This window comes from Hemicordylus capensis, chromosome 1 (assembly GCF_027244095.1).
Source record: "Hemicordylus capensis ecotype Gifberg chromosome 1, rHemCap1.1.pri, whole genome shotgun sequence".
Taxonomy (NCBI): domain Eukaryota; kingdom Metazoa; phylum Chordata; class Lepidosauria; order Squamata; family Cordylidae; genus Hemicordylus; species Hemicordylus capensis.
The window spans coordinates 454,890,537-454,903,195 of NC_069657.1; the positions used below are offsets into that span (position 1 = coordinate 454,890,537).

Genomic DNA, 12,659 nt, shown 5'->3' on the forward strand with positions numbered 1-12,659 from the left:
TTTTAGGGCCAAGACAAAAAAAGGTGGGTGGGGAGTGTTTCTCTCCTGCTGTTGCTCTCCTGTTCCTTCCTGCTATAAATCAGGATTCCCTCACATGATAGAGGCCTGAACGTCTGAAACTGCATTACAGCTTTGCTGGACATTAATACCTTGATATGGCATTGCCCAGCAACCATGTTGGCATTTCCTTTTTCTTAGGTGTACTAAAACACATATGAAATATCCCAACACATGAAGGGATACTGTATATTAAAAATATAAAGTTCACAAATAACTACAGTACAAAATTCAGATTTAAAACAAGGAATAGGTCTTCACAAGTGAGAAGTCAGTTTGTTAAAACTGCAACTATGGGGCAATTTAAATACAAAAGCCTCATACAAAAAGGGGAAGCATTTTTCTCTTTTAAAAACTTTAAAGACATTTCCTTAAAATGTCCTAATTCATAGGTCTAAATCTACAACACAAATGGTATGGTTAAGAAAACTAAGAGATAAAATGCTATTAAAATGCTTCAGTTGGGGAACTGAGGTACCATCCTTGACAACTGCATGTAAAAAGAACAAAACCCCTCAGCGCTTCGGCACAACTGAACAGGCAGACTTTATGCATTACTTCCTCCTTCCTCTTGCGGCCTACAGTGGTTGAACTTCCTCCTTCCTCTCGTGGCCTACAGTTGTTGAACTCTGGTCTGTGAAGGATTGTGTCATCCATTGTCCATTGGGGATATCTCCAAAGGAAGTTCCACTGCTATATTCTGCACTGGATGCTGCTCCATTTGAAGAAAAGTTGCATGGTTCACCCTCATTTGTCGTCTTCTCACTTGTCGTACTTGTCGTACTTCTCACTTGTCGTCTTCTCACCATAAGCTCCTCCATAAGCGGCTTCATAACCGGGGTCATATTTTTCTTCTTTGACAGCCATCTTCTTAGCATCCTCTTGTGCAAGCTGCAAGTCGAATGTGTACTCCACTTCCTGGACCTCTGGGTTTGACTTAATGCCCTTCAGCTGATCCCTTAGATCTTTGAGCTTTATGTAATAAATAAATAATGAGCTTTATGTAATAATGAACTTTGTCTTGTGCACGGGGAAACTGAGCACATCTTGCACTGGACGATGGCATAACATAGCAAAGTGTTTCTGTGTCTGGGACCTTATGTGGCTGCAGTCCAAATTCCAATTTTTTAACCTTTACTCCAAAAACCTCTTTACTAAAAATGCCATAAATACATTTTCCATTAAAAACTGCTATTTTAGGTTGATACTTCTGCAATTTCTGCACCAGAATTCGTCCTCCTTCTCAAAACTCTTTGCTGGAAAGATCCTTGCTACCTGGGGTTGTCCTTTCCACCATGTTTGTAAATCCAATGCCATATTTATGTTGTAAAGTATGATCATCCATATGATTCAGTTGTTCTTCACTTAGTCCAGACAGAAAGAGACACTTCCAAAAGTGATTTCCAGGCCCTGGGTAATGATGGCCTTTGTAGGCTGCCATTAAGCCTGGATTTATACCAATAATTACAATGTCCAGATTGAAGGTCAGTATGTCTGGAAGGGTTTTGGTCAACAATTCAGCTTCAGATACACCATTAAAACGATCTACTTTTCTTTTTACTTTAAAGGTATCTGTAATTTTTTCTTGCTTGCCTTTTGATTTGGCAGCTTTAGCAGCAGGTTTTTTGGGTTCAGTTGGTTTACTTTTTCTCTTTCTTCCTTTCCCAGCCACTTGAACAGGTTCCTGGACAAAATCTGGATCCAAATCCCCTGAATAGCTTCCTGTTCATTCATCTCCTCCATGTTTGGAGTCACAGGCATCATTTCATGGAATGAGAATGGATAAAATGCTGGCTGAAGAGGAGTGTAGTATCTTCTGCGGCGTTTCTCTTGTTTACCACCACACGCCGCGGCCTGGTCAGCCTCTTTGCACTTTACGTGTAACATGTGCCTATGCACGCATGTGTGTACACACACAAATGCGAAGGGGACCATAAGCCAGCCTCAGAGGCAAGATGCCGCTGAGTACCAGTTGCAGGGAAGCAACAGCAGGAGAGAGGGCATGCCCTCAACTCAGGCCTGTGGGCTTCTCAGAGGCATCTGGTGGGCCACGGTGCGAAACAGGGTGCTGGACTAGATGGGCCACCTTGGGCCTGACCCAGCAGGGCTGTTCTTATGTTCAGTTGCTGAGACCAACCTTGAACACCAATCAGGGCTGAAGAAATTTTCTCTTGAAATTTGCTGGTGAAACTTCCAATATTTTATGGTTGTAAGTAAATAAAAACCACCATACACAGAACTTCCAGGGCAGCCTGTGATTTATTATTTTTTTAAAGATGCACATTTATAAAATGATGAGCAGAACACGCTGAAAACATCAGCTGCATCAAACAGATCTCTCACACACAGAAATCATTCTGGCCAAATAAAAAGGTAAACAAGTCATATAAGGGTTCCAAGGGAGAGCCTTCAGTAGGTGGGGAAACCAGTGTCCCCTCTAACAGGGATTCCCAGATGTTGTTGACTACAAGTCCCAGAATCCCCAGCTGCAATGGCTTTTGCTTGAGGTTTATAGGAGTTGTAGTCCACAACATCAGGAAATCCCTGTTAGAGAGAACACTGGGGGAAACCACAAGATCCTCTCCCTGGTTTGCTGCCAGCCTTACCTCTGAAGGAAAGGGTGCCCAAAGAAGGGCCTCTGAAGAGCAGGGTGACCATTGGGGCAACCTTCAGAAACCTGGCTCCTAAATCATAGGGGGCTTCAAAGGCTAAAACCAGCACTCTGAATTATGTTCCGAAACGGAAAAGCAGTCCATGGAGCTGTTCAAGGACTGGCAAGATGCCCTCCATTCAGCCAGGCCCAGTCTGTACCAAGCAGCGGCATTTGGGACCTGCTGCTCTGGCCCTTCACGCTTCCCACCAGGACACAAACGGGCCTATTCCAGGCCATCACGCCACTTCCCCGTGGGCGAAGTGCTCTGCCATTTTGCTCTCATTTACTGAGGGACTGCAATTTATTGTTTCTGTTCTCCATGACAGTGGGGCGTGTACAAGAGGCTCCAGGAGATTGTGCCCCCCAATTCAGCAAAGCCCACAGTGCAAAGGGCCCGTAAGCATTGTAACTAGCCCACTCATGCCTCGTGGCTCACAGATGGCCTGAAATGAGAACCGGCACCCTTGACTTCTTCCAGGCTGCGGCTTTGATGCCGTGGGTCCCAGAGGTGCATTGTGGAAACTGGGAGGCTGGATTAGATGTGCTTTCTTGCTCCCCTCTAGGAGGGCTGCTCTCCTCTCCCTTCCAATGAAAAAAAAACCCCGATGTCCATGCTTGGTCGCCTCAACACAGCTCTCACTTGCAACAAGCGAACTGGCTGCTTATGAACTTGCTCCCATTTTGTGAGTCCTGCGAAATAAGGCTGGCCAGGACTTGCCCAAGGACATCCAACAAGCGACACGACCATTGGCCTTGGGGCCCCCCAATGACAACTCCATGAGAAAACAAGGTGTGTGGCGACTGTCTGGCCGCCCTTACCATCCAGGGTGAGGGCGGCCAGCCGATTGAAGCTGCAGGAGGGGACGGCGAGCTGGCGGAGGAGGAAGATGGCACGCCGACGGGTCCCGGCGGCCACCCAGTCCCCCCCCCACCCAGTGCACCCAGCAGGGAAACGAGGCGAGTTGGGGCCAGGGAGAGCTTCAGAGGAGGCGTGCGGGAATGACTGTCATTGGAGCACCTCCTGAGGGGAGGGGGTTCACGGGGGAGGAGGGAGGAACAGGGATGATGGGGAGTGCCACTGCCAGGGATAATGGGTTAATACCCCCTCACTGGGGATGGGAGGTGCACAGCCTGCGAGGGGGCATTTAAGGAGCCGGCCAGGGATGAGTGGCTGGCAAATGGTGAGGGCTGGGTCCTCCAGAGAGAGGCCAGTACCAGGAGTAAACAGCCGGGCACCCAGGGCGGCGTTTAACCCCTCCCCGTCGCTACCTGAAGATTTGCTGCTCTACGCAGCAGCCGCCAGCCAGGGGAGCTTCAGCCCAGACACACCACATCTTAGGGGTCAGAGGACACTACAACTGCTGCAAGTGTTGACAGACCCCTTTTCAACAAAAGTGCTCAGAGCAGTTTAGACAGATAGGAGAGAGATGGTTCCCTGTCCCAAAAGGGCTCAGACATTAAAAGGAAATATAAGGGAGACAGCACCAGCAGCCTGGGGCTGCAGAGGGACAGCTGTTCTCCCCACTGCTAAACAGAAGGTAATCACCACTTAGGAAGCTGCCTCCTACTGAGTCAGACCATAGGTCCATCTAGCTCAGTATTGTCTACCCTGACTGGCAGCGGCTTCTCCAAGGTTGCGGACAAGCGGCCCTGTCTTGGAGATGCTGCCAGGGAGGGAACTGGGAACCTTCTTGCTCTTCCCAGAGCGGCCCAATTATCCCCTCAGGGAAATATCTTGCAGTGCTCACGCATCAAATCTCCCATTCATATGCAACCAGGGTGGACCCTGATTAGCTAAGGGGACAAGTCATGCTTGCTTCCACAAGACCAGCTCTCCTGGGCACAAGAGGCGCCTCTTTGCCCAGTTAGCAGCTACTCTATGCATCTGGGAAGTAGCTTCCCGTATTTTACAAAGCAGCTGGTAAAAGGAAGCTACAACATGCAGGCTCTTCATTGTGGGCCCATGTAAGTTTGTGGCTCCAAAATAATCCACATATTGGCAGAGCACAACCCTGTCCTCCCATTTATTTCCTGGGAATGTTAGACATTACATTTAGTTATTCAGTTCCAAGTGGGATTTAAAAAAAATTTTTAAAAGTTTATTAAGATACATTGGCTTCTAAATTTGCAATGGTATACTTCATTTTCTTAAATTGCAGTTTAAAATGAAACTGAATTTAAGAAAAAGATGTAAAGCAAATTCAGGTTCAAAGGCAGCATACCTCTGGATATAAATAATAATAACAGGAATATGCATCTGAATAGTAGTTGCTGGGAAGCCGCAAAAGCAAGTGTCTAAAGCTTCAAGGGGTTCTCTTCTGTTCTAAAGCAGGGCAGCCTACAATTATAATATTTTAAAATAGAATCCGAGACCCACTTGCCAACACAAGACCAAGTTTGCCTGCAACTTCCAAACATTTGCTTGGAAGAAGCTGGCTGCCTAACTTTTGTCCCACCTAAATTGCTGGAGAGATCATTAAGGCTAGACCTGTAAGACATGAAGAAGAACAAGCCTCACTGAAGGAAAAAGATCAGTACGGCTTCTGCCGATGAAGTCCTGCCTCAGCAACCTTTAGAATCCTTTGACTACACAAACATGAACAGGTGAAACTCAGAAAATTAGAATATCGTGCAAAAGTCCATTAATTTCAGTAATGCAAATTAAAAGGTGAAACTGATATATGAGACAGACGCATTACATGCAAAGCGAGATAGGTCAAGCCTTAATTTGTTATAATTGTGATGATCATGGCGTACAGCTCATGAAAACCCCAAATCCACAATCTCAGAAAATTAGAATATTACATGGAACCAAGAAGACAAGGATTGAAGAATAGAACAATATCGGACCTCTGAAAAGTATACAGTGTACTGTGCTTGATTGGCCAGCAAACTCGCCTGACCTGACCCCATAGAGAATCTATGGGGCATTGCCAAGAGAAGGATGAGAGACATGAGACCAAACAATGCAGAAGAGCTGAAGGCTTCTAATGAAGCATCCTGGTCTTCCATAATATCTCATCAGTGCCACAGGCTGATAGCATCCATGCCACGCTGCATTGAGGCAGTAATTGCTGCAAAAGGGGCCCAAACCAAGTACTGAATACATATGCATGCTTATACTTTTCAGAGATCCGATATTGTTCTATTCTTCAATCCTTGTCTTCTTGGTTCCATGTAATATTCTAATTTTCTGAGATTGTGGATTTGGGGTTTTCATGAGCTGTACGCCATGATCATCACAATTATAACAAATTAAGGCTTGACTTATCTCGCTTTGCATGTAATGCGTCTGTCTCATATATCAGTTTCACCTTTTAATTTGCATTACTGAAATTAATGGACTTTTGCACGATATTCTAATTTTCCGAGTTTCACCTGTAGATGAGACAACCAGGTAAACATGGCAGAATCTGAATTTTCAGAAAGCTTTTGACCCAAAAGGCTCATCGGATAAGAAGACAGGTCACCTTAAGGACCAGTTACCGGTTAAAAAAAAGAGGCAGCAAAGGGAAGCAAGCAAGCTGTGAAATGCTTGTGATTCGTTATCTTCTCCTCTCTGAATACAAACTAACTGTCCCCTTTCAGAAGAGGGAATCCCAAAAGGCTGAAAGGCAGCAGCCTGAGCACCCTGGGTTGGAAGAACAAGCCAAATCCTGACAGCCGCCTCCCTAACAAACACCCTGACTTCTAGAAATATAGCCCAGTTGACAGGACAGTAGCGCCTTCACTCTGCTAAAGGCAACGGTTAAAAGGTACAACGCAGCTTCCCGACGCTACCATTCATCCAAGCAGCATATAAAGCAGAGAAATCACTGACACGACTATTGATCTGCTTGACAGCTCTAAAGGGAGATTATCAAGGTGCTCTATCTTTAGATTCTCATTATCTCCGAGCGGCAGGATAAGCAAATGTAGCTTTACACAAAACAGGGAGCCTCCGAGAAGCCGCTTCTATTGTTAGAAAATGTATAATCTGCCTAATCTGAAATGGCAAGGATCTGGGAAGCCGAAGCTGTTCACCTTCCTCACCACATGCTCCGATGACCTGCAGAACCGAGAGGCTTTTGTCCTTGGCCTGGCAACACAAAGGCCTTGGATGACAAGGGCAGCCCAGCCACTGGGTCAGACTTTGCTCATGGATCCTCCCCACAACCATTGTTCCACAGCCCGTTCTTGGAAGCAGGGACCTAACTTTGTTGCCTACCCAACTCTGCAACATGCCATGTACATTTATGGGACAACAACACAACGGCAACACCTTTAAGCATCCCATTCGTTATCATGTTTCGTCTGTCCTAGCCTATCGCCACTGGGTGACCCAGTGGGTGACCTCCACTGGGTGACCCAGAGCTCTAGCATTATGGAAGAAATGTTTCTTTGTCCTCTCTCGCCACACCCTCCATTGATATATAAATGTCACCCCCCCAGCCCCCCTCTTAGCCTCCTCACTTCAACTCAACCCTGCTTGGCCTCCTGCCCTCCCTTCTTCCAGCACATGCTTTGGACCTGGACGTCTCGTGGCCTGTTCATTCAGCTTTGTGAAGGCTCCTTGCTGATCAAATCATCTGGGTCTGATTGAACTACCGGCCCTAAGAACAAACCTGGAGCGGTGTGTCCAGTGTTCCCTCTAAGCAGGCATTCCCAGATGTTGTTGACTACAACTCCCAGAATCCCCAAGCAAAAGCCATTGCAGCTGGGGATTCTGGGAGCTGTAGTCAACAACATCTAGGAATCCCTGTTAGAGGGGACACTGGTGGTGTCTGCTTGTTAGACAAGCTTTTCCTAAAAAGACTGGAGATTCTGGGAAGGGGTCGAGCTGACCTTCACTGGGTTTCCTTTCACGCTTTCAGCCTTAACTTTGACAAGTGTGTGGTCCCCGCCCGCAATGCAAGCCAGATTATTTCACAACTATGAACTACACAGTAAACATGTTCACTACGAGGACAGGACCAGCGCCCTAACCTGCTTCAGGAGCTGTGCACGGTCTCGATTTTCCACCATGTGTGAGCAAGCAACTAGGTAGGAGGCGGCAGAGAGAATGAGAGTTCAAGAGTCAGGAGCTGGGGAGGATGTTGGCACCCTACCCAGCACCTTAACAAGATAGGCAGAAATGCCATCCTGCCCAGCTCTTCTCCTAACCAGTTGTTTCCTAACAGACAACCGAAAATCAGGAGTGTGCACGGCTCTGAGCGCTGGGTAGGACTCCTGAAAGCAATCGTGTGAACTGCCTTGGTATGTTATAGGCAGAGTCTGGCCCTATGTGCTTATAAAAAACAAACAAACAAATTTAAATCATTACGTGTGCGGAGAGGTGGCCAGGATCAGGGCTACAGCACACAGGGAATGGATATTTAATCATTTCCCTTCTATTTGCATCACAGTCCCAACACGAATACAACGGATATGTATATGTTGCTTCTCAATGAAAGGAAAAAAAGAAGGGAGAAAGGAAGAAAAGAAGGGAGAAAGAGAGGGAGGGAGGAAGGAAGATGCCCCTCCACCTCCAAGCTTCTATTGGTCCTGCAAGGTAAAACTCACATAATAGCAGCTGGAGAGGAGACCTCGGTTGTGACTGCAGCACAAGGGTCAAATGAACAACCTCAGAACAATAGTGCACATGCTGGCAACCTCCAGACATGACTACTCCAATGAGCTCTATGTGGGGCTGCCTTTGTACGTAGTCTGGAAACGGCGATGGGTGCAAAATGCAGAAGCCAGACTGGTCTCTGGGTCATCCTGAAGAGACCATATTGCTCCTATATTAAAAGAACTACACTGGCTACCAATATGTTTCCAGACAAAATACAAAGTGCTGGTTATAAAGCCCTAAACAGCTTAGGCCTGAGGTACTTAAGAGAACATGTTCCTCATTATAAGTCCTTCTACCTACTGAGATCATCCGGGGAGGTCTGTCTGTAGTTGCCACCAGCTCATCTGGTGGCTGCTCAGTAGGGATGTACACAAACCATGGTTCGAATTGCGGTTCGAGCACTTTTTGGGAAAGGGGGCCAGGAAGAAGTTCCTTCTGGAGTGGCGTGTGTCACAGTAACCGCCATGCAGCACCAGCCTGCACGTGCTCAGACGTCATGTGTGTGCTGGCGGAGTGTGAGGGTTATTGGGACGCACACTGCCTCAGCAGGAAGCTGCGTGGGGCGGTGGAGAGCAGGTAAGGGACTGCTCTCCTTTTTCTCAAACGATCCCAGTCCCCCTACCCAAAAAGTGCTTGAACCGTGATATGAACTGCCGTTCGTGCGCACCCCTACTACTCAGTGGCAGGCCTTCTCCAATGCCACCCCGATGCTTTGGAATGCTCTCCCTGCAGAAACAAGAGCCTCTCCATCTCTGACAGAGTTTAAAACTCTGACTTCCCAGGGTTTTTTAATCGGTTTTAATATTTTAAGCGGTTTCGCTTAATTAATATTTTAAGCAGTTTAAAATTGTTAATTGTTGTTATATTGTTTTTAATTTTTGCTTTAGCTCTTTATTGTTTTAGTGGTTTGTTTTTAATGATAAACCGCCCTGAGCCATTTCGGAAGAACGGTATACAAATCAAATCTAATCTAATCTAATCTAAATCAAAGGGCTGTTAAGACACATTTATTCAGACAGGCTTTTAATTAGAGTTACAGAATCTGGTATTGTTTTAAATTGTTTTAATGTATGCAATTTTATTGCAAACTTCCCAGAAATGTGAGTTTGGGACAGTATATATAAATGCAAAATAAATTAGTTTATTTTGCATTATGCAAAAATAAATAAATTTATTTTGCACCCCAACACCAGGGGGCGGTGTTGCAGTGATTTTTAAAAGAAGATCTTATGTTGATCAGGGGCCCTACCCCACAGGTGATGGGGTGCGAATGTCTTTCTGTAAGTCTGGGTCGACATGCCAAACTTGGGCTTCTCCTGGTTTATTGACCTCCTCGTTGTCCATCTGCTGCCTTTTCCAAGCTCCTTGATTTGGTATCAGGCCTGGTGATTACGACCCCTAGACTTATGATTCTGGGGGATTTCAATCTTCCGGCTCCTGATGGGGGTTCGATGGTCCGCAAGTTCATGAGCTCTATGGTTACCACGGGCTTCTCTCAGATCATTTTGGGCCCAACTCATGTGGGTGGACATACCTTGAACTTGGTTTCTCTCTTGGGGCAACGGCAGGCGGATCTGGTCATGGGAGACATTGTCATCTCTCCCCTGCCATGGTTCAATCATTTTTTGGCTAATATGCATATTGTAGTGGCCCCCTATCTCCACCGAGACAGCATTACAACACGGATGGTCCGCCCCAGGTGCCTTATGGATTCTGTCAGATTCCAGGAGGCTCTTGGGGACATTCCTTACAAGTTGGTGGGCGTTTCTCCAACGCAGCTTGTGGAATCTTGGAACATCGAAGCCACGAGGGCGTTAGATGAAATTGCTCCCAAGCGTCCTCTTACGGTTTGTGGATCCCGCCTCCCTTGGTTCTCTGCGGAGCTTAGGGAGATGAAGCAGACCAAAAGATGCTTGGAACGTCGTTGGAGAAAAACTGGTGCCGAAGATGACCAAATGTGCTTACTTGCTCATATTCGGGAATATTCTAGGACGATGGTGAAATCTCACTATTTCTCCGCTCTTATCACATCAGCTGACTCTCGTCCAGCGGCCTTATTCCGGATTACCTGCTCCCTTCTTAGGAGAGTGAATCCGGCAGACGTTCAATCAGGCTGTAGGTGATCAATTTGCTCGATTCTTTGCTGATAAAGTCACCCGCCTTCGGCTAGAGCTGGACTCTACTTCTATAGGATCTGATCAGATAGAGGAGATTCTGCCTTGTGATATTACATGGGAAAGCTTTGAGCTGGTTGAGGATATGGACATAATTCTCTCAGGTATGGGTGCAGCAACATTTTGTGAGGGTTTCATGCCAGCAGTCCTTAAAGAGGTGATAGTTCGTCCTCACTTGAAGAACCCCTCCGGACCCTGAGGTCCTTGACAACTATAGACCGTTCTCCAACCGCCCTTTTTTAGCAAAGGTATTTAGAGAGGGTTGTATGTGCTCAGCTCAAGAGGGTCTTGGAAGAAGCTAGCTATCTTAATTCTTATCAGTTGGGTTTTAGACCTCAGCATAGCACGGAGACAGCACTGATCGCTCTGGTAGATGACCTTCTTCAGGACCTCGACGAGGGTAGTGTCCTTCTCTTGGTCCTTTTAGATCTCTCAGCGGCTTTTTACACTCTCCATCATGCTATTCTTCTCGACCACCTACGTGGGTTGGGTATCAGGGGTACTGTCTTACAGTGGTTCCGTTCTTACCTTAGCGGGCGTGTCCAGTCGGTATGCATTGGGGACAGGTGCTCTGACCCATGGCCACTCCTTTATGGAGTTCCCCAGGGTTCAGTTCTTGCCCCTGTCCTTTTTAACATCTATATGAAGCCGCTGGGTCAGGTCATTTCCCAGTTTGGGGTGAGATTTCATAAATACGCTGATGATACTCAGCTGTATATTGCCATCCCAGACCGTTCTGCTGGTCTGGGATGCTATTTCTGTGCTTACTCGATGCCTGGAAGCTGTTAAGGTCTGGATGAATCAAAACAAGCTCAGACTGAATCCCACTAAGACTGAAGTACTTTTACTCAGCCCTCGTACTGGCCAACAGCTGGATGTGAACCTTGTTTTAGATGGGATGGCGCTGCCCCCGAAGGAGCTTGTTCGTGATTTGGGGGTCCTTTTGGACTCATGCCTCCTGCTTGAACAGCAGGTGGAGGCTGCGGCCAGAAGTGCTTTTGCCCAGCTTCATCTGGTTCGCCAATTGCGCCCTTACCTTGACCAGCAGGCATTAATGACAGTGAACCATGCCCTTGTTATCTCCCGCTTAGGTTATTGTAACGCTCTCTATCTAGGGTTACCTTGGAGGACGATCGGGAAGCTACAACGAATCTAGAATGCAGCAGCTCGCCTCCTCATAGGTGCCAGAAAATATGACAGGGTAACACCGCTCCTGCAATCCTTACACTGGCTGCCTATTTGCTTCCAAGTTCAATTTAAGGTCCTGGTTCTGACCTTCAAAGCCTTGCGGGGCTTGGCGCCTGTCTACCTTCAGACCCGCCTCTTCCATCCAGTTACATCCCGTCCGGTTACATCATCTCAAATGGCCCTCTTGTTGGTCCCTGATTTCCGAGAGGTTCGGGGCTCTCGGACCTGCAAAAGGGCCTTTTCGGTTGCTGCCCCACTTCTCTGGAACTCTCTTCCCCTCCAGATTCGTTTAGCCCATTCCTTACAGATCTTCAAATCTCTATTGAAGACTTTTGTTTTTCGCCAGGCTTTTGCCCTGTCATTTACCTATTTGTTTTTTGTTAGTTACTTTAGTGGTTAATCTAGAGTGTAATTTTTAATGTTGCCTTGTTTGCATGTTTTTGTGCACCGCCCAGAGTCTTCGGAGTGGGCAGTATATTAAATGTCTCAAATAAATAAATAAATAAATAAATAAAAATACCCTCTTCTTGCATGCTGCAATCATGATCCTGATCAGCTCCTCCCACACTTGCTATTTCAGTTTGGGGGGTGGGGGAAACACACACACACACACACACACACACACACACACACAGGCCAAGCTATGGATTTAACATGTACTTTGGCTCTAAAAGTTCTAAGAAGCAAGAGCCAAAGGATTCAAGCAGAAAGCAACCACTGCTAAGGCCATACTCACCACAAACTGGTCAATGTCCCTCTCAAGCCCCATATTGGGCAGATCTGGCATCATGTGCGCCACCACTTTGAACCCAGCATCTTTGGCTAAGTGGAACGATTCACACACAGCCTTCACCGTATGGCCCCTGGAGAAAGGAAGCGTGGTTGGTTTAAAAACACGTGCACAACACACACACACACACACACACACACACAGCTCAAAACGCCTCAATTCTCCCCATGATTATGGACACAGAAGCAAGCACAATGGAACAGA

The 12,659-nt window shown here is 46.8% G+C and overlaps 1 protein-coding gene and 1 pseudogene across 1 annotated transcript in view; both read right to left on the bottom strand.

Annotated features, from left to right (window-relative positions):
* ELP3 (elongator acetyltransferase complex subunit 3) overlaps positions 1 to 12,659 on the bottom strand; it is a 119,165-nt gene that overhangs the window by 56,974 nt on the left and 49,532 nt on the right. The window contains exon 9 of the mRNA XM_053249380.1: positions 12,402 to 12,528. Coding sequence (XP_053105355.1) covers positions 12,402 to 12,528 — 127 coding nt within the window. The remainder of the gene's footprint in view (positions 1 to 12,401; positions 12,529 to 12,659) is intronic.
* On the bottom strand, positions 820 to 1,944 carry LOC128337567 (G/T mismatch-specific thymine DNA glycosylase-like; annotated as a pseudogene).